Source organism: Hippichthys cyanospilos, chromosome 11, assembly GCF_059441005.1.
Source record: "Hippichthys cyanospilos isolate Australia breed blue-spotted pipefish chromosome 11, RoL_Hcya_1.0, whole genome shotgun sequence".
In the NCBI taxonomy this organism is placed as follows: Eukaryota; Metazoa; Chordata; class Actinopteri; order Syngnathiformes; family Syngnathidae; genus Hippichthys; species Hippichthys cyanospilos.
Genome location: NC_142379.1, coordinates 14,616,863 through 14,644,380, shown reverse-complemented (window position 1 = coordinate 14,644,380; position 27,518 = coordinate 14,616,863). Strand labels below are relative to the sequence as shown.

The window sequence follows — 27,518 nt, the reverse complement described above, 5'->3', positions numbered from 1 at the left end:
TATATATATATATATATATATATATATATATATATATATATAAATAAATAAATAAATACAGTACAGCGAAAAATAACACAGCGTGAAGCGAATGATATGGTTACAAGTGTTGCGATGCCACCTGCACTACCTTTAGCCTATCTCCACTGGCTACAGCGCGAGCACAAAACACGCCCAACAGACGCCACAAATCAAGAATCGGGCCCATGTATAGAATATGAAAAAGATGTGGTTTAAAAGGCATGCTCCGGCTCTCACCTGCTCGTTGGCTGTCAGCTCTTTTTCTAGCTGCCGGTGCTTGTTGTGCCACACTAGATAGTGGACAGGATAGCGACTCTTCTCCGGAGTTTTCTTAGCAGAAATCATAATCGTTCATAGTTTGTCTCCTCAACGGTCCTCACTGTGGATGGTAAGGATACTTTTGTTAGTGATGCCCGCTATACAATGGAGCCAATAATCATGTCGCTGCCGTCCAGAAGGGTCTCTCACTTCACGATAGAACCCCCCGATAACGCTTGCGAATTACATTAGGCTGTGCGTGTATTCCTTAACCACCCACTTGACCACCTCTTTCTCCCTCCCTTGCTTACTCCAGTAACACAGCTCTCCTCCGCTCCCTGCTCTCCTCTCTCCTCCCATCCGCCTGCTGACTGAGATGCGCTGACAAGCTGCAAGCAAATGTGCTCATAGTCAGCCAATCGGCTCTGAGGGACGCTGCGATTGAACTTATGTCTCAAAATAGGCTGCACAAATAATCAGCTAACACTCTGAGTGAACTGCAACGACTCAAGTGTTTCTAGTGGAAGTTAAAGCCCGCACTCGTATGGCACATATGGAACGGCTTGCAACTTACTGCGGTTCTACACTGTAAAAAAAAAAAAAAAAAAAAAAAAAAAATAGAATAACAGAAATGTACTGTCTATTTTATTTTTTCTGTATTTTTGAAATATTTAATTGACAAGAAAACAGTCATTTTACATTTCAAATGTAAAATACACATGAAATCACTGTAACTGTAAAAATACATCACAATACAATTTTACATATTTATGTTATTTTACATAATAATACAATACAATAGAAATACATTATTGTTAAAAATACAATTACCTATGTACTGTATTTCACAAATCTTTTTCGGTTATTTAAGTCATAGTGTTTATTGTCATGTGAACAGTGTAGAAACAAGTTTCTTTGTGCAATACTTACTGTGTACAATAATATTATGTACTTATTACGTGCAATAGCTTACTTTGCTGTCTGCGCGAATGTTGTAAAATAAATACTAAGTTAAGACAAAGATCAAGGTATAAACAACTAACAAGTAGCAGTGAGCTAATGGGTAGGTAATGTTTTTGGACATTGGGTATTGACATCTTTGCGCATCATTGACTTCATGTCCATGAGCTCGCTTTTGATCCTCTTGCGGGTGGGGTTTGTGGGGGGGAAATCAATGTTTTGGATCTGAAAGATAAGGAGTTCTGCTTGGCTGAGTTTGAATCTATTGGGAAATTGTGCCTCTAATGTGTGCACTTTGAGGAGTAAAAAAAAAAAAAAAACAGTAGCTGAAATATTTCAACTTCACTATAGGGTGTGTATGAATGCGCAACTGCATAAACAGATAATGTATATGGCAAATCTGTATTGTTCAAAGTTATTCATGGCACAGTGCAGCAAAGTCGTAATGAAAGAGCATTATTTCGGGGAGAATGTCATCTTTAGGATAAATGTCTTTTTTCAGTTTGCCTCTCTCAAGGACAGTCTATTGCCACTTATTTAATAAAGAATGAGGCAATTAGAAAAGGGGTCAGTCATAGTTTACTGGTGGGTATTAAGACTATAAATAGTGTACTTAAGTAGTGAGAATTTTTCTACTGATGTTTAATCTCCTAAATTTGAAAACACGTATCTGCATATTTTCATGGTTTCATATGGTGGAAAAACAGGGGCTGCGATGAAATGGAACAAAGTGAACCAGTGGGTCTTAATGTGGGTGTGAGTGGGTGAATGGGAGCCTTTGAAAGAGCGAGAAAGAGAGAGAGAGAGAGAGAGAGAGAGAGAGAGAGAGAGAGTTTCTACTGTTATATGTACAGTTGTGCCATACAATGAAATTCTTATTCTGTTCATTTCCCCGAGCATCTGACTACATTCCATAACTGAGCAATAAATAAATAGCAATAAACAGCAAACAGAGACAATTGTGCTAATAATGTAGTGCAGAATATCAAGTAGTGCAAAAAAAAAAAGTGCAAGACATTGTTTATGCGTGCAGTAGGAGGCAGATTAGTTTGTGAGCGATTTGTTGAGAATCCGGACGGCTTGTGGGTAGAAGCTGTTTGCCAGTCTGCAGTCCTGAGCCTCGTGCTCCTGTAGCATCTGCCTGATGGCAGCATTTCAAACAGGTCGTTTTGTGGGTATGTCCTGTCCTTGATGATGCTGCGAATTCTCCGCAGAACCCTGGTGTGGTAAATGTCCTGCAGTGAGGGTATGGCTGCTCCACAGGTGGGCTGTGAGGTCTTGATCACACGCTGGTGAGCCTTTCTGTCTTGTGCCGTGCAGTTGCCATACCAAATTGCGATGGAGGTGGAGAGGATACTTGGGATTGTGTATCTGTAGAAGTTGTCAAAAGTCTTTGCTGACATGCCAAATTTCTTCAGCCGCCGCAGAAAGCACAATCTCTGTTGGTACTTCTTGAAGATCTGTCGAGTGTTGTGGGACCAAGTGACATCCTCAATGATGTTAGTGCAGATAAATTTGAAGACTTTCACCCTCTCCACCTCAGTCCCATCGATGAATAGTGGTTTGTGTGGCTCCACCTGCCGCCTTGGTTCTATGATCAGTTCTTTGGTTTTGTCCGTGTTGAGCTGGAGATTGTTGCTGCCACACCAGGGCACAAGGTCTGCCACCTCCTTCCTGTATGCTGTCTCAGCCCCGCCAGTCATTAGCCCGATGACTGTAGTGTCGTCCGCATACTTAATTATGCTGGTGTTGTTTTGGGAGGCAACACAGTCGTAGGTGAAGAGTGTGTAAAGCAGGGGGCTCAGCACACAGCCCCTTTGTAGAATGCTTTGAGCACCATATGGCGTAAAAAGAACTGCTTAGGTTCATTTTTCATTTAACATCTAATGACTAGGAAAATAGCTTGAGAAAATCAAAATATCAATGCCCTTATAATAAATATTAGTGATCTGAGCCATCGGGCACCGATCATGATTGGATGATTTCCATGTAAACGTTCATGTATGAATGGATTCAGTCAATTAATCAGTTTCATTGCTGATCCCAGAACCAATCTTTATCCTTTTTTAGAAGTGCACATTTTAAATGTCATGTCTTTGAAACATGTAGTTGGATAAAATTTTGATAGAATGTTTTTTTGCATGTAAACACCCAAGTGACACTTTTGATAAAGGTAAAGTCATATGCAGTCTTTGTGTGAAGGAACCATCTTACCATAGAAACATCTCAAGTTTAGCATATTACATAAATGCAAAACATCAAGCTTAGTCTCGAGCCACAGCTAAAGATAGTAGCAAAGATGCAAATGGAGAGACCCATTGCAAACTACATTCAAAAACACTTCATGTTTTAGCCAAATCTGAAATACACAGAGTGGCCGATGTTTTATTTGAACGTTAATTTCTATTTATATGGCAATTGACAAATGAAGCAGAATCACGACTTGAAAACAATGGTTGAATAATGGTTGAAAACAAATGTTGGAGCCAGCACTTGGGACTAGCCTCAAATAAAGCAGAAGGTAAGTGGTTACAACCGTATCAGAGAAATTTCAATGTCCCAGGTCTTAAATGCCATTCCTCAAGAGCCAGGATGTTGTGAGCATGTTTTTGATTGTTTCTTATTCAACACACCTGAGTCAAATGATTAGCTCATCAGCAAGCTCTGTGGAAACTTGATAATAATGATTTCCATAATCATTTGAATCAGGTATCTTAGAGATAAAGATCAAAGAGTTTGACACCAATGAGATACAGTACATATCACTGGTAAGAATGTGATTTGAAATGTTCTCTTATAAGGTATATTTCTGAGTGCTAGCTAAAGATTTGTCTGCGTCATGTTGTCCGAACAATAAAAAAGTAATGAAAGCAAAGCCCATCTCGAAAAAAAAATCCCTTGTGAGATGTAAATCTATTCACAGTTTATGATAGTGAGTCAACATACGCTGAGCTGTTGATACCAACAATTAAGATGATAGCAGTGATAGCAGTATATTCAGAAAACAACAATTGACAGTAATGTATTATCACTCTTGTCTACCTTCAGATGTAAAAGGCATTTTTTGATATGTGCATGCAGCCCTTCCCCGTGACATTATGGGAAAAATATTAATTGGCAATTATGCAAGGCGAAGTAAAATCCTCTAAGTTATGGATACACTATAGAGCCAGTCATCCATTTTCTACTTATCCACTTATCCTCACTAGGGGCACAGGCTTGCTGATGTCTATCCCAGCTGTCTATGGGCAGTAGGCGGTGGAGGCCCTGAGCCGATTGCTAGCCAATCACAGCGCAGACAGGGATGAACAACCATTCACACACCCAATCACACCTAAGGACAATTTTGAGTGTCCAATACACCTATCATGCATGTTTGGGGAGTGGGAGGAAGCAGGAGTGCCTGGAGAGAACCCACATAGCAAGGCTGGAGCGGAGTGGATTTGTATCCGGGTCCCTGAACTCGGGACTTTTAACTGTGAGCCAGACGTGGTAACCACTCTGCCACTGAGCCACCATCTATATGATAGAAATGAACAGCAATTACTTACTTGACTTTTAAACGTAGTAGCATTTGGCCTACAAGTACTGTATATGTATTTGCAAATAGGTTTAACAGTCAAATAAGTCCCACGCATCTGTATTAAAATTTTATTCAAACATTGAATTAAAAAACAAGATTATTGTTTAATCTCAGTAAGTATGCTATTCATATCAGGTTAACTATTTTGTATCAAAACGCATACATTATTTTTATTTTTGTTGTTTTTTTTTATATTTTAGAGTTTGTATCTTTGTACAAAGGAGCATCTGTACTTCTACATCAGTACAGAAACTGAGTGGGCTTGGGGGGGTTGTTTTTGTTTCATCTTTCACTGTGTACCTTGTAAGTAAAGTAAAACGGTAAGTAGGCTGCGTGGATGTTTGCTGTGTGGCAGGTAAAGAGCTGCCGTCTTTTGGCAAGATGCTGCCATTGCAGGCTGCAGTTACAGACGACTAACTGCGGAAAGCGGCTTGACACAGTCACAGTACAATTAGCCACGTAACGTGCACAAAAATGCAATATAGCGTAATTTACTTCGCCCATGCGTGTAGCGAATGAAGCGGGAGAAAGTACGGGGAATTTAAACTGTCAGCCGCCGGCCGGGAAAACCTCTCGCATCAGCCGGCTTCCGGGGATTGAGGGTCCGCATCTGCTGACGGGAGACGTCGCTCTTGTAGCTCGGGGGGAAAGGGCGAACTAGCACATCATCGCCGACGTCCGCCTCTCAATTTCGGACACTTCCGATATGTCAAGAAAGCTACAGCGGACGGAGATCTGCGCTGACTGCAGTGCGCCAGGTAGAGAATGGAAACTCACGGGAAATGTCCAGCCGGTAGCGTTAGCGTAATCTTCCAAGGCAGCGACACGTTGGGGCGGAAACGGCTGGGGTTGGGTGCGCTTTCTGCGGCTGGGCAGACCAGGAAAACGGCCAGTGCTTCAAAGCAAACATTAGGCCTCACATATTGAGCGTAAAAAGGCGTGTTTTTAAATGCGAGCTATCGTTAGCTTGTAGAAGCTAACCATTGTTGTTAAACATTGTTGTTGAATGTTTTTTGGGTAAAGTCTTATGCTATGATTCCGCAACGTATGTTATGCTACGAAAAATGTACGTCCCTTTGATCCGGAGAGGTTTGTTTTGATTTTTTTGGTCTTTAACATTCTAGCGGTAGCTGTCCTAGTAAATGGTCGAATTTCTCAATCGCTGCTCTGCTTTTGATAAAATGACTTGCTAGCTCACAGAATAAACGCACAAATCATTTATTCTACCAGTGTGTGAGATTATTTGGGACATTGAGCGCTTGTTTGTTGTGTTTTTAATCCTATCATGGCCATAGTCGCTAGTAGCTAAAATCGCTAGTCAACTTTGGCTAAATGACAAGTTTTCCCCAAGATGATACAATTTATGCGTCAACTGTTAACTATGTGTAACAAAATGTCACAAATCTGCTGTATTTTTCTTAGTTTAACTCAAATAAAATGTTTTCAAGTTTCATTCACGCCGCAGGCAACGGTCTTACAATTTTCATTTACCACTTTGTTATTGAACTGTAACAATGCACAACGTTCTTTGGCCAAAATTGTTATGTCTGAAAACTGGACAGAAAAACTGCCACATTTATTTGCATTTCACTTGAATTTTTAGACGACAGCTCAGTGCTCAACCCATCGTGGTTAATACGGACCAAGTTCGTAATTTTTGCTGATTATGTGTGTTTCCTGCATTCATTCATTTGTACAAGCTTTACAACAGCTGCTCTTTCTCCGCTTGTGCCTCTGATTGCAGTGAATGTGTAATCAAAGCTGTCAAAATAGCCTAATGGCTCTACTGCTCTCCATGCTGGCAACACCTTACTAATTTATTACTTAACTCAGCTCCTTCCTCCTTCTCAATAACCTAATAGACACACATAAACATCAGCTGAATGACCGCAACAGTGACTGTTGTTGCATTTGGATTTGTTAGATTTCAAGAATTTTCTGCAAGTGAGTCCTACGCTTGAAATGTGTACACACAAAAAGAGGTATGAATAAGGCCTAAATGTCCTCGCCTCTCAAAAATGTCCCCACTATGCTGGGGAAATCCTGAAAATGATTCCCACAAGTATAGCTGTACAGGAGCACACACATACACGTAATCCTTTGATACTTTGGTTATTAAAATAAGGTCAAGTGAGGTAACGTTTGATGGCATTTCATTCTAGGTGTTGAATAATTAAAATGGAAGTCTATCATTGAATTGAGAAATATGGATTTGTAATTTACAGGCGCAAAGAACAAATACATCAATTTGAAGTATGTGTCTAGGGTTTTTTTAAATTCATTTTTACTCATGTCCTGTCAAACACAAAGACAATATTTTGCCTTTATATATATATCTTTTAGCATGTCTTGATGTTAGAGCTTAATTTTAAAAAATAGATTAAGAGTTTGTTTGTATGTGTGTGTGTATGTGTGTGTTTAACATTTACTGTTATGTATAGTTTAAATAATTGATCTCTATCTGGCCTTTGAGTTACAGTTCCAAACTATGCTATAGCTCTATTGAACACATTTTGTTACTGCTGCTGCAGGCACTTAAAAAAATCATCAAATGGTGCACTATTTATTCCCCATTAATACCTTTTGTCCAGGTCTTTTCATCCCAGTTTGCTCTGCCAGATCTCTAGTTTTACACTTTCTCACTTTTGACAAGTCATTCTTTGTACCCTGATTTGTATATGTAGTCTGCACCGCATATTTCTTTCAAACTATTGCTGATAAGCTATATTATCATTATTATCAACTGAAGGCATGGTGAGGAAAAGGGCTAAAGAGAATCATTGGGTGGGAACACTGGAGATGATGTGCTTGTTTAAAAAAAGAAAAAAAAGGACTTAAAGCTTGTTTCCCCAGCTTCAGTGTTGAAAGTTGTCATTGTCACATAATAAATATTAACGTAGCTCATAAAACCATATGTTGTTTTTTTTTGGTTGTTTTCCAGACCCGGGCTGGACCAGTATCAACCGAGGGGTGCTGATCTGCGATGAATGCTGTTCAGTCCATCGCAGTTTAGGCCGTCATATCTCCATAGTCAAGCATCTGAGGCATAGCGGATGGCCACCTGCATTAATGCAGGTGAGAATAAGCAACCATACATTGATGGCAAAAGCCACATCTGACATTCCAAGAAAAAAAAAAAAAATAGTGGAAATAATATGTGTCCCAGATTTGGCCGCTCTCGCCTGTCATTAATTCACATTGGTTTATATTTTGCAAAATAATAACAGATCGTGACTGACAAATACTAATTTTGAGTGTGTAATGTAAAAATAATTTTGAATTAAGTCTTTCAGCTACAGGCATTTTCAGACACTCATTTAGCTTAACAATTGAAAATATTTGAAAAAGAATACAAATAAGTACCAGGAATTGGATGTCTGGAATATAAAAAAAAAAACAAATTAAAATGATATCTTTGGGATTGAATGAGGTAATTATTAAGCGCCAGGCCAATGTTTACAAGTGTTTTGTATCTATTTAATACATTAAAAGGGTTAATCATACAACCGATATAACCTTACAATATCAAGGAAGTTAATATGACAACACTAAAACTTTAAATGTTCACAAACGTAATGTTTGAATGATTGCAGTAAAGGCAGAAACTCTAAAAAGGGAATCAAAATGGTGCATATGCACATGTGGTAAACATATTTCTGCTCTGAAATACACATAGCTATTAGTTCACTTAGAAGTTGAACTGTATTATTTCAAAAATATGTTCTTTTCACTAAGAACTGTTTTCCTGTTAGCCAGGACTTTGGTATCAACTTTTGGCGTCACAAGACTTTCGAGAAAGAACACAAAATCTATGAGCATGAAAGATATTCTGCAAATAGTTGAGAGGTACTAGAGGGGAAGAAAATGCAAAATAGCGTGTTTGTGAATAGCGAACTGTGATGTTTGTGAATAGTAAACTGTGAATTGGCAGGGGTTTACTGTACTGACAGCAAGATTCTCAGTCAGTTTTTATTTTAATGCTGTATTTTCATCAAAGAGCTCACAGATAATTTCAATTTGTCACATTTCAGTTGGTCCCAACATTTTGGTATTAATATGGTGGGATAGTTTGCTTCTGCTTTTTATGTATGTGCTGGTGAAGGTGGGATCAGCTCTAATGACATGTCCAACATGTGTATTTGTATAGATGGTTCAAACGTTGGCTGGCAATGGGGCCAACTCTATATGGGAACACAGTCTACTGGACCCCGCTCAGGTACAGAGCGGTCGAAGGAAACCCAACCCACAGGACAAAGTCCAGTAAGCATAGTCACTCACCACCTTAAGTCCTAGTGTATTGTAATTCCACGAGCCATTCATTCAATAGTTTTCATTGACGAAAGACTAAAAATAATAAAGTGACACCAATTTCTTTACATGGACTTTTTTTTATGTCTTCTAAGTGAATATTAATGCCTAATAATAACAATCTGGTATTAGTATCAAATTCACTAAATACCGTTTGAGGGTTACATTATTCTACGATTGCCCGTGTACAGTCCCACCAAGTCTGAGTTCATCAGAGCCAAATACCAGATGCTGGCCTTTGTGCACAAGCTACCCTGTCGCGACGACGACGGCGTCACTACTAAGGACCTCAGCAAGGTGAGTGCAAAACTCTTGAGTCATCATTTTAGCTTAATCATAAAACTTAGACTCGACCTTACTGTTTAATTGCATGTGTAAGCACAGAGGATGTTTAATTTCCAGACCTCAGTGGGTGTCCCACACCTATAACCTGTACACATCGACACTTGTGCGCACATGCAAACTGGCTTATTAAACCCCCATGGCACAATGTAAATTGAATGACAACGCAGGATGCAATAATGACCTTTGCTGCAGTGGAGATTCACTGAGCCAATAAGAAGGATGTGCCTGTTTCTATCTCATCCTCAAACTTAATCGTCCCCTCCTGTGTCTTTTTCTCTTCTCTCTGGATTCCTCTGCCTTTCGTTGTTTTCCTATCAGCAACTTCACTCAAGTGTGCGAACGGGAAGCTTAGAGACGTGTCTTCGGCTGCTATCCCTCGGCGCTCAGGCCAACTTCTTCCATCCGGTATGCAAATAACACACGTGTCTTGTTCAACTAACTCCTTTTCTTTAAGTCAGTCTTAACATGCTTCCGTGTCTCCCTGACCTCCCAGGAGAAGGGCACAACGCCTCTTCATGTGGCAGCCAAGGCAGGGCAGATTTTACAAGCTGAGCTACTAGTGGTGTACGGCGCCGATCCTGGCGCGCCCGATATCAATGGACGCACACCCATGGATTATGCCAGGTAAAGCCCGGTAAAAAATAGTTTCACAACTTTCAGTGTGCACGTGTATCCATGGTAACTGTTAAAACATTCCAAAAGTAATTTGGTCCTCTTGTGTGTTTTAGGCAGGCGGGCCACATCGAGTTAGCAGAGAGACTGGTTGAATGTCAGTATGAGTTGACAGACAGGCTGGCCTTTTATCTGTGTGGCCGACGCCCAGGTAAGCCATTGCAGGAGCAGTTGCTGTACAAAAGTGACAAGCAGTTGTACAATTATACGATAATGCGCTTTTCCTTTCAGATCACAAGAATGGCCATTATATCATCCCTCAAATGGCAGACAGGTATGGACCGTATACGTGATGTTTTGTGTGCGCTGCCTGTTTCTGTAGGATTGGTATTATGGAGTACCGGTAATACAGTCGATGCAATTTAGTCCTGTGACCAGAAGGGGGCACAACAGTATATTTAAACTCTTCTATAAAAGCTGCTGATGGCAGTGCTTTGCCCACTCCGGATAAAAATTTAGATTCTGTGTTTACATTTTGAATTTTCATCGACAGGAGTTTTGATTTAATTGCCCAAATGTGCGCCTTCGTGAAGATTCAGTGCTGCCAATGAATGCGGAAATATTTACAGCTGATGTCACAAGTAGTTTAAACTGCTCAAACACATTGCAAAATCTTTTTGTTGCCATAATAGGACCTGCATCTCACATCACCCCAGTTAATGAATGGTACCCGTGGATAACATTTTAAGCCAGTTCTCCACCCTTCTTCCTGTCTGTTTCTTTCTTTTGCTCACTCGTTTTCTGTTCTCTCCATTTTGCTTCGCTCGGTGGAGCCAGAGCTCGTCCTAAGTGCCCGACACAGAGGTATCTTTGCTTTCTTGTTCCCCTCACCCCCCAAAAATGTCTTCACTTCCCTATCTTTTATACCATTTTCATTTTGTACAAAGAATTCTCGCAATGATATGAAAATCATTCCGAATAAATGCCTTACCACTAGACAAAGAAGCAGAAGATTAACAAGGTTTAAATAGTAAAGTAGCAAGACAACAGATTGGCAGCATATGGTTGCCCTGCTGTAGTTTTCACCACCTCAGCTTCATTCTTCCTCGGAGATGGTAAATCCATCCAAATCTGCCTGCTATGTCTGTCTCCCCATTTCCTTATCTCTGACTACTCATTTCTTCTTATTGCGATTTTGTTCAACATGTTCTCCATCTTGTTCAGCACCCTCTTTCCCACTGTGTGTCTACATAGCTGCTGTTTCTAGCTGTTTACTGGTGCTGTTCATTTTATTATTATCTTTGTGTGTGTTTTTTTTTTTTTTTTTTTAGTTTGGATCTCTCAGAACTGGCCAAGGCTGCCAAGAAGAAGCTCCAAGCGGTGAGTTGAGTTGAAACGTGGGATTCAAATTTGCATTGCAATTAGGGGTGGGGGATCAATGCGTTTGAACCAATATGTTGTTCTTTGACTTTAACCTTAGTACCTTTCTCTGAGGGGTTGCCACAGCCAAATTTTTATGCCAGACAGCATTCCTAATACAAATTGAATTTGGTGTATGAATGTACGCGAAATTAGGTGACTATGAGGTTTTGTAAAACTTTGTGTTTGATTTAGAAAATGTTCCTTTTCATTTCCATTTACAGAAAGTTAATATAATTACATTTAGTTACAGTAAAGAAGGCTGCTTTAACATAGTTACCACCCGCTCAGTTAGAATGGATCTTTTTAAATTGTTTGTTGAACATTTGACGTCTTAACATGTTGGGAATCGTTTTTGTCCATGTTTTGAAAAGGAGAGCATTGTCCAAGAAGATGATTTTGTTATCTAGTATGTTAATTATTTATTTAATTTTTTTTTTTTTACCATGGATCTAGTTCAAAATAAATATTTAGACTCTTTCCAAGTATTTTCCTTGTTGACTTTGTCCTATCCTTTTTTTGCATTTTTTGTTTTTGCATTTGATATAATATATACATCTATATTTGTCCGCTTGCCTGACAGCTCAATAATCGTCTGTTTGAGGAGCTTGCGATGGATGTCTATGATGAAGTGGATCGGAGAGAAAATGATGCAGGTGAGCCATTTCCCTGTTTGGGAAAGAATGAAAGTAGAACTACTGTACAGGTCATCTTTTGACCTTTTCTTTAAGTCGCAGTCCTCAAGATTTTTAACAGGGATTGAGTCAAAGAAAGAAAAAATCGAAAAGAAAGAACAAAAGAAAAAATGTGTTGTCGAAAAATTTGGAGCAAAGCAAAAGAGATTTTCAGTGAGGGAGGAGAAATGGAGAAGGGAGGAGGAGAGACTGCCTCACAAATTCTCAAGTCTCTCCTTTTCTCTGCACTTCCTTCTTTCCTCTTCTCTCTTGAGAAGGAGCAGTCAATTTTGCTCTTCTACTGTTGCACCGGAGGTAAGTAGTAAGGACACGCGCACACGTGTGCGCACACGCATTCACACAAACACAGAGGCTGAAGGTGTCGAATACAATTGTACATGTTGTAAAAATCTGTTCTTGCAGTACGTAGCTGTTTGTGAAGAGTTGGCTGTCGATGACACATCTAAGACATTGTTACTTAACCACACACATTTATTTTTGGACCTCGTTTTTGCGTCTCCAGTGTGGCTTACTACGCAGAACCACAGTACTCTGGTTACAGAGCGAAGCGCTGTGCCTTTCTTACCAGTCAACCCTGAATACTCTGCCACGCGAAACCAGGTAAACCTATGCCTGCACACATTTATTGTACGCATGAGAAAAAGAATGCACTCAGATGAGGGAAGAAAAATGCAGTCTGAAAGTGTCTTTTTTTTTTTAAGTGTGTGAAATAGTTGTCAGAAAGCAGAGCTCTAAGCAGTTCCATATTTCTCCCCTTCTGCACACTCTGCAAATCACACATCCTTCATGTCATCTCATGTAGCTTATCTTGATCTCTGTTGCTTGAAAGAGCGAACATGAAAATGTTCAAACTGTTAAAAGTACTGTACATTGCATGTTTGTGCTGTTTACACATTTATCTTATGAAAAATTCAGTTTTCATAACCATTGTCTATTCTTTGATGAGAAAAAATTAATAACCACCACGCTAGAAATCATTTTAGTTTAGCTCAAAACCAAGCCTGCTCTTTTATTTTAAATGTGCTTATGCTCATTTTGTTTGTGTATCTTCACACTAATGATTGCATATGTGTTTGCACTCGTTCCAAATGTTCCGTGTGACTGTATTTTTCCACAGCACGTGGCCATTGACCACAGCAGTCTCACAGGCAATGAACCATGAGCTTTCAGCTGGATTTTTATGCTGTGAAAACATAGCTGATATGTTTGAACTGAATTTTAGTTAAACCAAAGTAATGCACATTTGCACAAATTATTTTTGCTCAATATGTTCCATATTCTATCTATCTCCCTCAGGGCCGTCAGAAACTTGCACGTTTCAATGCTCGGGAGTTTGCGACTCTCATCATTGACATCCTAAGTGATGCAAAAAGACGACAGCAGGGCAAAGGTCTTAGCAGTCCAAGTGGTAAGAGTGGGTTGGGAGGATTGCACAAGCAGAAGTTGGAACATAGCTTTGATTTAATTGAATATTTCAGATTGAAGAATACATGGTACAATATACAGTTTCAACTAGCTACAGAGTTGCTAGTATTAGCCTAGAATTTGCTTTCTAGTTGAAGATTTGTAATTGAAGATGGCACAATTATTGATTGACTAATATTTGGAACATCATTTTATCTACAAATCCTTCTCATTAAAGACAAAATACCATCATTTGGAATTCCTTTTTAACCTATATTTGAATGAATACACTACAAAGCAAAAATATTTTAATTTATTGCAATAGCTCATTTTTAATGTGCGACATTCAACACATTACTGAGGACATTAATTGTCAAATTAATCATTAGCGTAATAATTTTTCCCTTGCTTACTTGATGTACGACCAGTTTTTTAACACGCCGGTTAGGGTCTCCGATGTTGTATTTTGCACTCTACTGTATTGTTTTATTTTTCATAATCAACCAGGCATATTCAATTGATGACAGGTTTGCACTGCTGACAGGGCTTTCTTCATACTTTCACGCTTTTGCTCTGATGCCACACAGAATGTGGCTTGACTTTTGGAAAGAACCAGGGATGTCCTTGTAAAATGTGTTGTATGGATGGCAGCTTATTATGCGCTGAAACCTGTAGGCCCCTTTCAGCATTAATGGCTCCTTTGCAAATCTGCAAATTATCCATGTATCACTACGGATGCCGTCTTGATTTTTGTGCTGATAAAAATCTGGACAATCATTTTCATCTATGTCCTGTAGGACACGGCATTCAGGCTTTCCAAAAGGATTTGGAGGTGTGGATCCATCTAGGCCTCGGTCGATATTAGATTCTGACAAGATAACCTTTAGGAAAAATATAATGGGATTAAAATTACAGCTTAATTTTTTTCCCATTGAGCACAGTCTATTTTATTTTGTAATAAAATGCTTAATATTTGGTGCATGAAGATAGCTGTATCATGTTTAGTTCAGATAAATAAATGCATTAACATTTTTGTTGTTTTTTAATTGTTCTTAATGCCCCATCATTGGGAAGCTATTAACTTCTAGTGTCAAGCGTTATCGGAAAAGATATCCTCTAGAGGGCCAGTATATTTAGTGTTTTCACTCCTCTTTCAAGGCCAACAGAATATTGTGTACTATGTCTCTGTAAATATAGGTGGTATCATACGAAAGATTGGCTACCATTCCTTTCTTTGAATTGCATGTAGGTAATAGCTATGTTGTATGTGTGGAAACTGCTATCCAATGGTCACAGTTATTACTACAGTGATTAATTGGCTTATGCTAGGTAAGCATTAGTCAAGGGTGTCAGCTACCCTCCATAAATAAACGTATTTGATGAGAATTTTAGTATTTATTATTGTTCTTACTATTTTAAAAGACGAAAATTCTCATCCATGGCACTGAAAGAGTTAAAGACACCGCACCACACTTCTGTTAACTCCACTGGGAGAGTGGCTAAGCATCCTAACTTGATTTTGATTGGTGAAGCTTTGTCCAATTGCCCAGAAATATGCAACATCATCAAATTCAGCATATTTGTTGCTTGCAAACGTGTAATTTCCCCCAGCATGCTGGTGAGATCCGAAAGTATTAAGACAAAAGACACCCCTCTTATCCCATATGCATGCCAAAATGGTTAAAAAAATAATAATAATCATACTCTGCTCTGTTTAAACGCCTCTTGTTAGATGAAGAAACTCATCTGAAGCACCTTAAACGGTTAGATTATAGACAGATTTAGCAGTTATTGAAACCTTGACTTTTTAATCGGGGTAAACCATCCTCACCACATGTGGACAATTACGACCCTCAAGGGCCTGATAAACATGGTTATCGGCCTATGCCTAGATTCATCAGACCACAGTACTCTTAACCACTGCATTAGTCCACCTTAGATGGAATTTGCCCCAAAGAAACCGATGACACAGAGAGAAAAAGGGGTACATTATTTCGCACCTCCTACTTTTTATATTTGTTTAAAAAAATAATAAAGTAAAATATAATAATTGCTATACTTGCCAGTTCTCACTCTGTTGATTCGTCACAAAAAGTTCCAGTTTTATTTGAAGCCTGAAATGTGGCAAAAGGTACAAAATATTCAGGTGGGCTAAGATCTTTGCTGGGCAATGTGTATTAATGAAACAATGCTCTACTTGCTATGTTTGCAACAGACAGGATGCACAAGTGATCATATGGTAGTGATACTTTGAGCTGAAAAAAATGTAACATTTGAAATGATCTTCCAGACGAGATGGCAAGTCCTGATATAATACTTATACATATTGCTAACATATAATGTCATTTTTCTCCAACAGACCCATTGGACCTAGGATTTGATGATGACCAGCATGACTATGATAGTGTAGCCTCTGATGAAGATACAGACAGCGAGCTGACCACCCAGAATAACAACAATACTCAACGCAACAACCGTGCAAAGGTATGGCACTAAGACGAAAAGGCATTTCCAACTTAAAACTATTAAGGCTCAGCCAGTAAACGTATTAATGCTTTCTTCCATGACTGCTTGTCGCAACATGCCACACAGGGAGTGTCCCCTATGAGCGCTGCCACATAGCTCCCAAGTGACATCACCAGCCACATTTGGGGTCCTGTCAGAGAAGCATTGTTTATACAGAGAAAGAGGGGAAGGGGAAAACAAACTCATTGGCACTGAAACGCTTAAGTAATTTAAAAAAAAAGTACTGTGCAGATGATACATTTATTCCCTAAAATGTCCCCACTTCAACTGTGCACATTATGTACTGTAGGTGACATTTTATATAAAGATGTCAAATATGAATGTTTTCAGACTCTTCTTTGGGGCTGAGTTTACTTGATTGAACTCATACTGACTATTCAAAAATGGTGTTTGAAAGATAGTCATTTTGGTCCACTTTTTGAGAGTGCTGTTGTCCTGCAAATTCTAAGGTCACAGGAAGTGGGCGTGGATGTTACATAAAGGGCTAGAGCCAAAACTCTTCTGTGTGCATGCGCATTTTTGAGTCAGCTGAAGCTCTGGGTTTAAGGCAGCTGCATAGATTTTCATTTTTCACACTGCTGAGCTTTGTAGTTCTTAAGACTATATAAATGCAATCTGTAGATCTATTCCTGAAAGCATTATGCATTATGCAACACAATCCACTCTATTGTAGAGATATATCATTTACCCATGGGGGAAATTTTTACCCAGCTCATCCTTTTTTATGTTTTTGATGTGTGATATCAAAGAAAAACATGCAAAAAACACTAAGAGGCTAAAATATTGCATAGATTGTCAAACATGAAAACTTTCAATATGCCACGCTGCCATCCCTTCTAAATGCATGCAAACGGAGAGGTTGATAGGTACACCCTTTAGGTGTCAAATTTAGCCCATGTCGGACTCATTTACTGCCATTCAAAATTGGAAATGTTGTCAATTTTGGACATATTGAAAACCTGATGATTTATCATGCATCTATAAATATGCTAGCCAAATAGGGATATAAGGAAATTAAGTAATTTTTCCGGTTTGTAGCACTGTTATTTGATTGATTAGCAGGGATAAGGAGCACAGACAGGATTTAGCAATTAGAGGGTTGGGGGACAGGGACCATGTTTAATATAATAAATAGTCTGAATTTAGAGCTCTTCACAATGTAATGCCAGAGTTGCATGCTACCAGCGCCGCCTAGCCTTAGAAAAGTACAACAAAACATGTGACTATAGTGTTGAGATGATTAGCAGATCAATTAGCTCAATTCCACTGCATGCTGAGCTTGTAAAATTTGTAAATTTGTAAAATCTTGCTGACTTAAAGAGCTGACTTCAATATGAGAATTGATTCAAAATCTGATAACGCTATACATCACACTACTTTTTTTATGTGTAAATTAAATGCTTCAGTATTTGGAGCACAGCGCATGCAATTCAGGATCCATGTCTGTCCCAATGGAAGAGCAAACATTAAACCTTTCTTTTACCGGAGATTATTTGCCTCGCAAACAAATTGGAAGGGACAGACCAGGGTCTTTTTGAAACAGAGGGTTTCCCCGGTGTCATCTGAGCCTGTACAGAGCATGATTTAATGTTCACCCATGATTTTAATGTGACCCTGCCCACAGCGTTAATAAGCATTTAGAAACGCTTGTTTTAATGATTCAGAAGCCTCTTTAATAGTGTGTGTGTTTTTTTTTTTTTAAATCTCTTTGGTGTGTCAAATTTGGAATATTTTCACTTTACATGGCCTATGAGCATCAAAGTTAGCTCTGTGCTTGCACTTGGCACAAAAAAAAAACATCCATGAAATAAGCAGTCAACTAAAATGTGGCTTGTATGAATGAATGAGGTACTTTGAACACGAAAGAAAAGTGCCAGTCCACACTCACTTTGTGCCTTAATATTGATACCTTTTGTCCTGTATCCTCTACCGGCCATCAAACAGAGTATGGACTCATCTGATTTGTCCGATGGACCCATCACTCTGCAGGAGTACCTGGAAGTAAAGAAAGCCCTGGCCTCCTCGGAAGCCAAGGTGCAGCAGCTAATGAAGGTCAACAACAACCTCAGTGAAGAACTCAGACGGCTTCAAAAAGAGGTAGGAAGTAGAAAGGAAGCGTGAATGGACAGAATACAGTGAAAGGCATTGAATATTTATATGGTGTGGATTGTGACAGCAGACATGTAAAAGAAAAGTACTGTATGAAAGGAACTCTTGAAAAGAAGACAATGACATTTAAAAACATGCATGGTATGCTTTATTTTGACTGGAGGGCAGGATGAAGTTGCGTCGATTTGCTGTCTATGCAATCTCCTGCTGAGATGTGTGTTATGTTGGAGCTTAAGCAGTTATGCTGTGGCACCTTTGGTTCTTTTTCACATTTTTTTAATATCAGTTACCAGGTCATTTTATCTTCATTTTGTTTTCTTTTAGTTGGGATTGTAGCTCTCTCATTTTAGTATCTGAGGCTGCATAGTCATATTATTCATCATTGTTAATCGCCAATCGTACTTTGCGTTTCTAATCATGAGACCCAATCAGGTGCAGAACAATAAACTGTATAGATGATACTTAGGTTTTATTGGCACTTACAATAGATTTATTCATGTAGCAATGTCTTTCTCTAGGTTCAAAGTTGACAGCACAGTGCAGCATGTGCTATGAATGACAACCTCACAGCAAGAATGTTCTGGGGTCTTGGTTCAATTTTGCTTGGAGTTAGCATGTCATTGTTTTTGTTTGCTTTACTTTGGTACTCCCAACCACATGTGTCTTGTGATCAAAGGAAGTAATGTTTTGCCTTGGTGTTTCTGTTGACATTTTTTTGATTAATGAGATGGTCCAAATATTTCTAATGCCTAAATCCATTAATTGCCCAGCCCTAGTGACAGCTATATTTAATTGTCATCTACACCCCCAGCTAATTTCACTTGAATATACATTTTTTGGACAGCTCCATCCTTCCCCTCATCCCCAGTCTCATCATGTAACATGTCAACGCAATGTGTCATTATTTACCCCCCTCCCCCTCCATACCAAGATCAGTTAAGACTTGAGGTCCTTTGCATCCCTTTACCTACTGTATGCTTATGAATGTTTGTCTTGACGATTCAGTTGACACCCCCCCCCCCCCTTCCGTTCAACCTCCCCATTTACCTCCTCCCATCCTCTGGCCCCTTCCTGGTCCCTCCCTCCTGTTATGTAGATCACACGGATGCAGACAGAGAACAGTGCGCTGCGGGGTGGCCAGCAAACTGGGGGGCCAATGGGCCATGGGGTCGGGGGCCCTGGTGGAGTAGGAGGAACTTCCTGGCTGGGTGGCGGGATGCGAGTAGTAATTGGTGGGGGTATGTCTATATTGGGGAAAGGAGTGGATCACTCGGGGACCGCAATGCCTTCCTCAGCCACCTCGCAGTCCCATCCCCATCGGCGAGACCGCCAGGCCTTCTCTATGTATGAGCCTGGGGCTGCCCCCAACCCCACGACACATGGTCCCCCAGCCCTGGACTCCCTGGCAGCCCGCCTGCAGCCCCTCAACACACCCAGCGTAAGTTAGAACTCTCCCTTCCTTCTGGGGGCCCTAATTGGCCTGATTGATGGGTGGTAGTCCCAATCCCTATCTCACCATTTCTCTTTGAATCATTCTCTTTCTGCACTTCCGCTCCTCCTCTTTCTCTTTCACAGATACACCATTGTGTGATCTCCCCCTCAGCTATCCAAATGCATCACAGTGCTAAAATGATTGAATACTGCAATGTACCGTTTAGTCATTTGTTGGGGGAGTTTGCAATAAGTGAAATGAGAAAGAGAAGTATTAAGAACTGTATCTGTTTGTCTAGTGGCTTGTAAATACTAGTGATGCTCCTACGTCTCCTTGCATACTTTCTGCATTTACGTTTTCAGCACCCTCTTTCATATTTAACTCTTTTATTTAACAGATGCTTATGGTCTAGTCTATTTTACACATAGCCAGGTTTCTTGCAAACTGGAGTTAATATCTGTGTTCTGCCCTGTCTTTCACATGTCCCCGTTTTTTTTTTTTCATTTTCATTTAAAACGTAGGTGGTTAAAAACTTCACCCAAAGTGGAGATTTGCCAAATTCTCCAGCACCGGTTTTGCATCTAAGTCATAAATTGAGTTTTATGTCATCGCTCTATACACGTCACTCACACACATACCTCATGCAAGCGGCTCTCACCTCTCTTTACTGCGGGTGTACATTTCACCTGCTCGGCGTCTGATGCAAAATCACACAGTTTCACGTTGGACGAGATTGTCTTCATAGTAGGGATGTACGTATAAAATGCGCTCCTGCTTCCTTTATCCACTGCCAAGCTTTCTCTATTTTGTCTTTTCTTTTTTTCCATGCTTTGCTTTTTTTGCAAACTATGACGCTAGTTATTACGTGCTGCATTTTTTTAACATAATATTGTAAAAAAAAAAAAAAAAAAAAAAATCTTCTCTATTGCTCTACTGCTGCCGAGTGGCTTCACATGCATGTAAATTAATTTTAAGATGCACTTAGGTGTTTTTGTTTTGAGGAAATTTGTTTAAACAAATCAAGCTGTAGGGAATTTTTTTTTTACAGTTGATGAGGGTAGAATTATGCTGGTTTGGGTACATGTGAATAAGGCCTAACAGTACAATGTCCAAAAACACACTTTTATCGCCTTGCCACAATGTTATGACCATTTGCACTTACAATAGCACTAGTGAATATTCTGCTTTTACAAAAATAAAACGACAGTGTTTGTTCTTGTGATTGTAGTTTGCTGTGGTATAGAACAGAACTGCAACATACTTCGAGCTAGTCCTAATATATTGGTTTCTGCAATAAGTTACATGAGCAAATGACATTTTCACTACAGCTCAACAACATTCAACACCATGACTCTACAAGCCCAATTTAAAGCATTATTCTTTTACAACCATTCTGGTGGATTATAGGACATTAACGTATCCATTATTGTATGGACAGAACATTTGATAAAGCTGTGTTTTACTGCTCGTTATGCGAATACAGTAGATGTGGTCAGACAGTGTTTAATACATATGCAGCCATTTTATAGACTTGATCTGTGAGATCATCCAACATCAGTCAATGATCACCATACAAGTCATATATCTTCACAAAAGACTTACCTTGTTTGTCTTTCTGTCTGCCTCCTCACCTGTCTGTCTCATGCTCACTGCAGTGCTGCCATGCATCCTCCGGATGTAAGCATTCTGTCTGTCATTGTTTCCTTGGCCGTTCATCTTCACACTGTGCTTTCCCTCTGCTTCTGATGTGTTGTAGCACTGGGGAACATCAGTGTCGTGTAGTCAGTTTTGAACTGTGTGATACTCTATGTAACGTTAGACCTGTTAGTTTTATAGATAGTCTCTGCACATTCTCAAATGTTTGATAGTTAGAAGGGTTACCGCTAGAAGGCCTTTTTGTGTTGATTACAGCAAGCAAACCGGCTCTTGCTGACACCATCTTTTTTTTCTGCTTTCTCTCACCCTCCCCATCAATATGAATTTTCTTCCCTCTCTACTAATCTTCTACCCTTTATTTTGTCCATTGCTGTCATCCCATCCCTTTTTTTTTCTATATCCGTCCCTATGCTCCCCTCTGTTCACAGGTAAGGAAGGGTAGTACGGGTGGTTTAACTGCCTATGGAAGCCAACATTTGTCTGGATCTTCAGAGATGGGTCGATACATGGTGAGTTCTTAAATGCTTATGTATGATAACGACATATGACAAGGACAGGACATTAGGGGGATGACAGGATACCGTGGAACATCCCTATAATTAATTTCACTTTCAGCGTAAAGCCTCACCAGGTTCTGACCTTTTTGCATTGCCACTGGTACTGAATTGGTGCACTTTGATTTTTGGGTTTGCCTTGAAACTTTTATTTTAACACACACACAAAAAAAAAACATAAACATATTGTAGGTTAGCGTCAATAATTGCAAATGTAAACCGTAAGCCATTCCACAATGAATGGAAAAATGCAAGTGCCTGCAGTAATAGTTATGAAGTTCTAATTTTACCACAAAGGATGAACCAAAAACACTTTAAATATACTGGTAATTTGAAACCCATCTTATAGCATGAACCAAAAAAAAATATTTGGCTTGCATATTTCATTTTTTCTTAAATGTTCAGTGAAAGTAAGTCTCTCTCGAGATGTATCACAACAACATCAGCTGGACAATTGATTTTAAAATTATGTTAGTGTTACCAAATGGCTTGGGTCCCGAATACATGATTGAAATATTGATTGAATATAAACCTAGTAGGGCTCAGAGATCTGTAGACTTGGGTCAGTTAATGGAGCCTGGAATTCAAAGATAAACACGGTGAAGCTTCAATTACAGTAGCTATTATGCTTGCATCCAAATGGAATAAGGTGCCAACTGAAGTGGAGTCCGCCTTGAGTCTTAAGTGTTTTTAAATGCAGATTACAAAGTTTTTTCACCTCATATCTAAATAAGGTATTCTAATTGTTTTTTTTTTTTAATTAAGTCGAGAAAGTGGTTTTTTCCCATCTTTACAAGAAAATGTTTTAAGTGTCTTTAAAGTTTAAATGCCGTAGCTATGACAGGTAATTTTGGTAAAATACTATTGTTTTGTCTATCTTGCTTCCGAATGTTGTTGTATTTTTTGAAAGGTTTTAAGTTTTATATCTTTGCTTATACAGTAAATAAAGCTGCCTTGCTTACACTTTTTTTCTTTTACCCAATTAAGATTAAGTCAGGCCTTTGGCACCAGGCATCATCCACCAGAGCCCAGAAAGTTATTATGAATATTTGTCATTCTAAATCCTTATCCTATAATAGATCTTGAAATGTAGAAAATAAGAATTGATCTACTATCCTTTATTCGGTATCATTTATTTTTCAGGGAAGCATCCCCAGTGTACATTACAAAGCAATTATTCTTAAGCTATTCGATTTCTCGATAATGGGTACTTGGGTCGGAACAGTGTGAAAGAAATACCTTACGCTGTATTGATTTCTATTGACTCAGAATGAGAAATGAAAAGCCAAGGTTCAATGAGATGAATAGTAATGACGCCCAAGGGGTTTGTTTGTCCCTCTCCAGATTTCCAAATCGGATAAGCATGGCAGTGGTACTGACAGCGACTACGACAACACGCAAACGTACGACCCCTCGATAAGGTCAGAATCACCGCGTTGCGCTGCACACAAATAACGAGACATGGGTACTTTTGTTTCATTTAAGAGTCTAAGTGTCCTTAGGTGTAACAAGAATTGTAACAAGAATAATCTAGATGTTGAGAGCTTCTATTTTGCTATATTCAGCATGGGTCGCAGCGGTGAGGAAGAAGGGCGTGGGGAGGTTGAGGAGGGAGAACTGGGTGATCCTGACCCCTCCTTGCCATGCACGGAAGACGTCATACTTAAGACTGAGCAGGTGACCAAGAATATCCAGGAGCTTCTTAGGGCAGCTCAGGAGTTCAAACATGACAGGTAAGATTACAATAGCCTCAAAATGCTATCGTGGTACATGTACCAAAAATTAGGTGGCTTACTTCCAATCAAAATAGAAGAAACAAGTGTTGGAAACAAGTGTGGATCAAAGCCTTGAAACTTGACATTGGCTTGGAACCTAAAGACTCGGACTTAGACTTGACCATAGAGACTCATATCTAACTACTATATCTATACTACTATATCTATATATCTATTCAGCAGTGTCCCTTTTAAAATCGAGATATTCTGCTACAATGCGATGCAATTTAAAAACTTAAAATTCAGCACAAGATATCTTAGTCAAAATAAATACTGTATATTTGGTGTAAGTGGAAGAATCATGTTACGTAATTGCTTTTAGATATTTAAATGTAATAATTCTCCTCAGCTTTGTACCGTGTTCTGAGAAGATCCATTCTGCTGTCACTGAGATGGCCTCACTTTTTCCCAAAGTAAGTGACTACATTCTCTTCAATGATCTTTCTTTTTTACCTGTTTTCTTTTCTTTCTAAAGTAAGCTTTACCAGTGTCTTTTGTGTGTTTAGAGTTAAACAAGATTGGTCATATTTGAGTTATTATTCTTATTACTTTGAGTATTTCTATATTGTGATTGAAAAAGTTTTAAAATATGTTATTAATTGAGGGTGTGCCTTATATATGGAAAACGTTTTAAAATATGTCATTAATTGAGGGTGCGCCTTATAATCTGCTGCGCCTTATAGTGCGGAAAATACGGTACTTTAAAATCTGAGGAAGTTAAATATGTTAACAGATGTAATTGGGCAAAAATGGTTCTTTGTACTCAAACCCACATTGTGGAGCGATCAAAACATTATTCATGTTATTATTGCAATGCATTATTAGAGTATATGATGACTCAAGACATTTCAAAATCTTTGCCTTTTTTCTTTTACTTTTATCCTCAGTGGAAGGGATATGCTCATCATTGTAAACATTCTTGTCATCACTTTTGATACACTTTGATTGCAATTTAAACTTTTTGGCTGCTGGGAAATGAAAGTTTAGACTTTAAGTACTTTAGGTTGTTTTTGTAGGAATCCAAGAATGGACTTTGCTGTCCAATGTGCATTTATGTCAATAACTCAAAATAATAAACACATCAAAACTACAAAACACATCATTCATTCAATCATACGTATTTGTTGATTTCTTCTCAGCCCAACTTTTCTGATGATCCTCTAGCCACGTCCCCATCCTTTCCTCAATTAAAATCTTTATTTGCTCTCATGTCTGCTAGCGCCCAGCCCTGGATGCAGTCCACTGCTCGCTCCGCTTGTTGGCCTCCAGCGCCTCGCGCTTACAGGTGGAGTGTCGCAAGGCAGCGCCCTCGGAGCCGGGCGCTCCGGCGGTGGACTATCAGCTCCTCACTCAGCAGGTCATCCAGTGCGCCTACGACATAGCCAAGGCCGCCAAGCAACTGGTCACCATCACCACCCGCGAGAAGAAACAATGACACGTGCAAGATGTTGAGGGAAGAGGGAAGGAGCGGGACCGGGCTGGTGCAAGGGTGGGTAAAGAGGAACGGGGAGGTCCGATGTGATCACATCTTTGGGAGGAAGAGGGGAAGAGAAGTTTGGACTATGCATGGGAAGGAATCAGATGGAAACCGTGAGGATTAAATGAGCACAGAGAGGGAAGAGGTAGAGGGATCCAGACGTGGAAAGCTACAGGCTGCTGAACCCGAAGTGTAAGATAAATGGCTTTAAGCGTGACGCCAACTAGGAAGCACCATGGTGCTGATGTACAGTGAAGAGCATCCTGACATTTTGCCACTTTATTTATTCCCCTGCCATCATTGCTCATCCCACCTTTTAGCTCAATCACCTGGACCAACATCAACTGTGCTAGGCTGGATTCGTGGATCCCCGCTGAACGGCTCACACATCATCTTGTCTGGTTTGCGTTGCAGCCGGGTGCGAAGGATCCAACACGGCATGTTTCTTTTTTTGTTTCCCTTCGAGCGGGCTGAGTTGGGATAGATCGACATCTCTAAGACTTACAAAACACTTAACACTGGAATAATTGTGATGTATTGTTTTGCATTTTCTGTATTGATATTTTTACTTACTGTATGGGTTTTGTTATTTTTGTCTCACTTATGATTCTCATTTAGTGGCGCAGGGAGACATTGTTCAAACTCTTATTGGGATTTAGCTTAACAATCAACCTGTGAACAGTCCTGAGGATTTTCCCGCGCGTTCTTTTGGAGTGACAAGTTGCTCCTTAAAAGAAACACCTCAACGGCTGAGGGATTAATCGGGTGCCAAAGTGTGTGGATCGAACAGTCAGACCAAAAATTGCTCATCGTAAGACCTGGATTACAATTATTTCATGCACCTCAACAGTCTATTCATGTTCCTTTGTTTTGTTTGATTTTAATGTTTTTCTTTTACAATTTGCCTCATTTTTCCTCTCTTGCGGAATCATCTCAGAATTAGCCATTGTGGAATGTCGCAGTCCGCAACAAGAAATGTATTTCTTCTAACTGAAGTTTGTCATTGATCCAGTTTCCCAATTATTTTAGCAGGCCAGTGAGTAAAATCAAGCCCTGTAATTTTCTTAATTGTCGTCTGATGATTTGCCTCACTAAACTAAAGTCTTTGAGAGGAGACAAGTTGTGAATCCAATATAGTTTGCTTGGTTGAACTGTGCTCAGGAGCGCAGAATCAACTAAGCACGCTGCTTTCTCATCCTTAAAAACTCAAGACATTTCACCTTGCCACGTCCCATCCAGCACTTTCAAGAAATTGCTCAGCACTTGAGTCAAAATATTCAAATTGGTCGTTTGGTTTTCTCTCGTCTACGTCGCATGCCTCCTTAAGTGAGGGCTGATTGTTTGCCATGCCCTAAAAAGACCTGCAATGTATCATTGCCTGATATTGAATATTGAATGCCTTTGCACATGATCATCTCTGTTTTGACTGCTGCAACAACAGAAATACTTCCATTGAGAAAGCTTCTCCCATCGATCAAGTTTTAGACTAGAGCCATATATATATATATATATATATATATATATATATATATATATATGAACATTTATATTTTCATGCTATATTTTGTATTGAGCTACATGTTAGGGTTATGTCCGTGAACTATTTATGTCTATTTGTTGGCCCAAGTGAGCTTTAGGAAGTGAGAGCTATCCATCAAACATCCGTTTAAGTTTGGCCTTGTGAGTGAGCAGCAACAAGATGGCTCCAGCAGTTGGCTTGTGCTGTTGGTTGCAGTATTTCCTCCCCCCAATACCAGCGGGATGAAGTCACATTTACTGCGTGTAGTGCACTCACCTTAAGGTCAGAGTGCACGTGCATTAGGTTGCTCAATGCAAGGACTGCCACATGCGGTGCGGTGGAATAGGACAAAATCTGAAGCTAGCTTGGGCTCAGCACTACAAGTCATCTCAGAACTTGAGGAGGGAGGTCCAAAAAATGCACATGGCACCTCTCAGTACCTCAGTGGACACTGTGATGAGTGTCTCGTGTGAATGTTAACTGGTTTAGTCTCATTGTGCCCAGCGCACTTCTCATTTTCCATCCACATCTAAACACCTCCACGGTGATTTATTTGAGCCCAGCCCAAACCTGAACCACTGGCCGAGCACTGTGGCCTGTTGCGTTGCTGTCCTTGTACGTCACCCCACGGGCATACGTTTTGGGAGATTGGTAATGGGAGCGCTCTTTTAACAGAAAACACTAAAAGAAAAAAAAAAAGTATAAATGTAGAAACAGAACAATGACTTAACAAGGTCAGTCGTAATGGAAACTCATAAGCTGTACATTTGTAATAAAAAATAATAAAACAAGTTAATTGTCCATGATCTGTTCTTTTCTACAGCCATAAGCCTAAACAAATATATCATGATTTACCCATACCAAA

The 27,518-nt window shown here is 39.5% G+C and overlaps 2 protein-coding genes across 5 annotated transcripts in view; one reads left to right on the top strand and one right to left on the bottom strand.

Annotated features, from left to right (window-relative positions):
* The window catches only part of ankrd13b (ankyrin repeat domain 13B), a 41,517-nt gene extending 40,876 nt beyond the window's left edge, over positions 1 to 641 (bottom strand). The window contains exons 1-2 of one of the 2 annotated variants that reach the window (XM_088428203.1): positions 591 to 641; positions 259 to 400 (exon numbers count right to left, since the gene is read on the bottom strand). In XM_088428203.1, coding sequence (XP_088284329.1) covers positions 259 to 366 — 108 coding nt within the window. In that variant the 5' untranslated portion in view covers positions 367 to 400; positions 591 to 641. Of the gene's footprint in view, positions 1 to 258; positions 401 to 489 lie in introns of both variants that reach the window. The other variant, XM_088428205.1, reaches the window with a different exon arrangement.
* A 4,596-nt stretch (positions 642 to 5,237) lies between these two features.
* On the top strand, positions 5,238 to 27,444 carry git1 (G protein-coupled receptor kinase interacting ArfGAP 1). Of its 3 annotated transcripts, XM_088427182.1 has the most exons (21): positions 5,238 to 5,580; positions 7,764 to 7,897; positions 8,970 to 9,082; positions 9,322 to 9,427; positions 9,794 to 9,880; positions 9,969 to 10,099; positions 10,204 to 10,298; positions 10,379 to 10,421; positions 10,925 to 10,951; positions 11,419 to 11,467; positions 12,090 to 12,162; positions 12,704 to 12,801; positions 13,498 to 13,609; positions 15,965 to 16,089; positions 18,076 to 18,228; positions 19,337 to 19,678; positions 21,757 to 21,837; positions 23,227 to 23,303; positions 23,448 to 23,615; positions 24,007 to 24,070; positions 24,877 to 27,444. In XM_088427182.1, the coding sequence occupies exons 1-21, from the start codon at positions 5,529 to 5,531 to the stop codon at positions 25,090 to 25,092; spliced, it is 2,346 nt and encodes a 781-aa protein (XP_088283308.1). In that variant the 5' UTR covers positions 5,238 to 5,528; the 3' UTR covers positions 25,093 to 27,444. The 3 variants fall into 3 exon arrangements, with proteins under 3 accessions (XP_088283308.1, XP_088283309.1, XP_088283310.1); XM_088427183.1 differs by lacking the exon at positions 10,925 to 10,951; XM_088427184.1 differs by lacking the exon at positions 19,337 to 19,678.
* Positions 27,445 to 27,518: the final 74 nt, after the last annotated feature.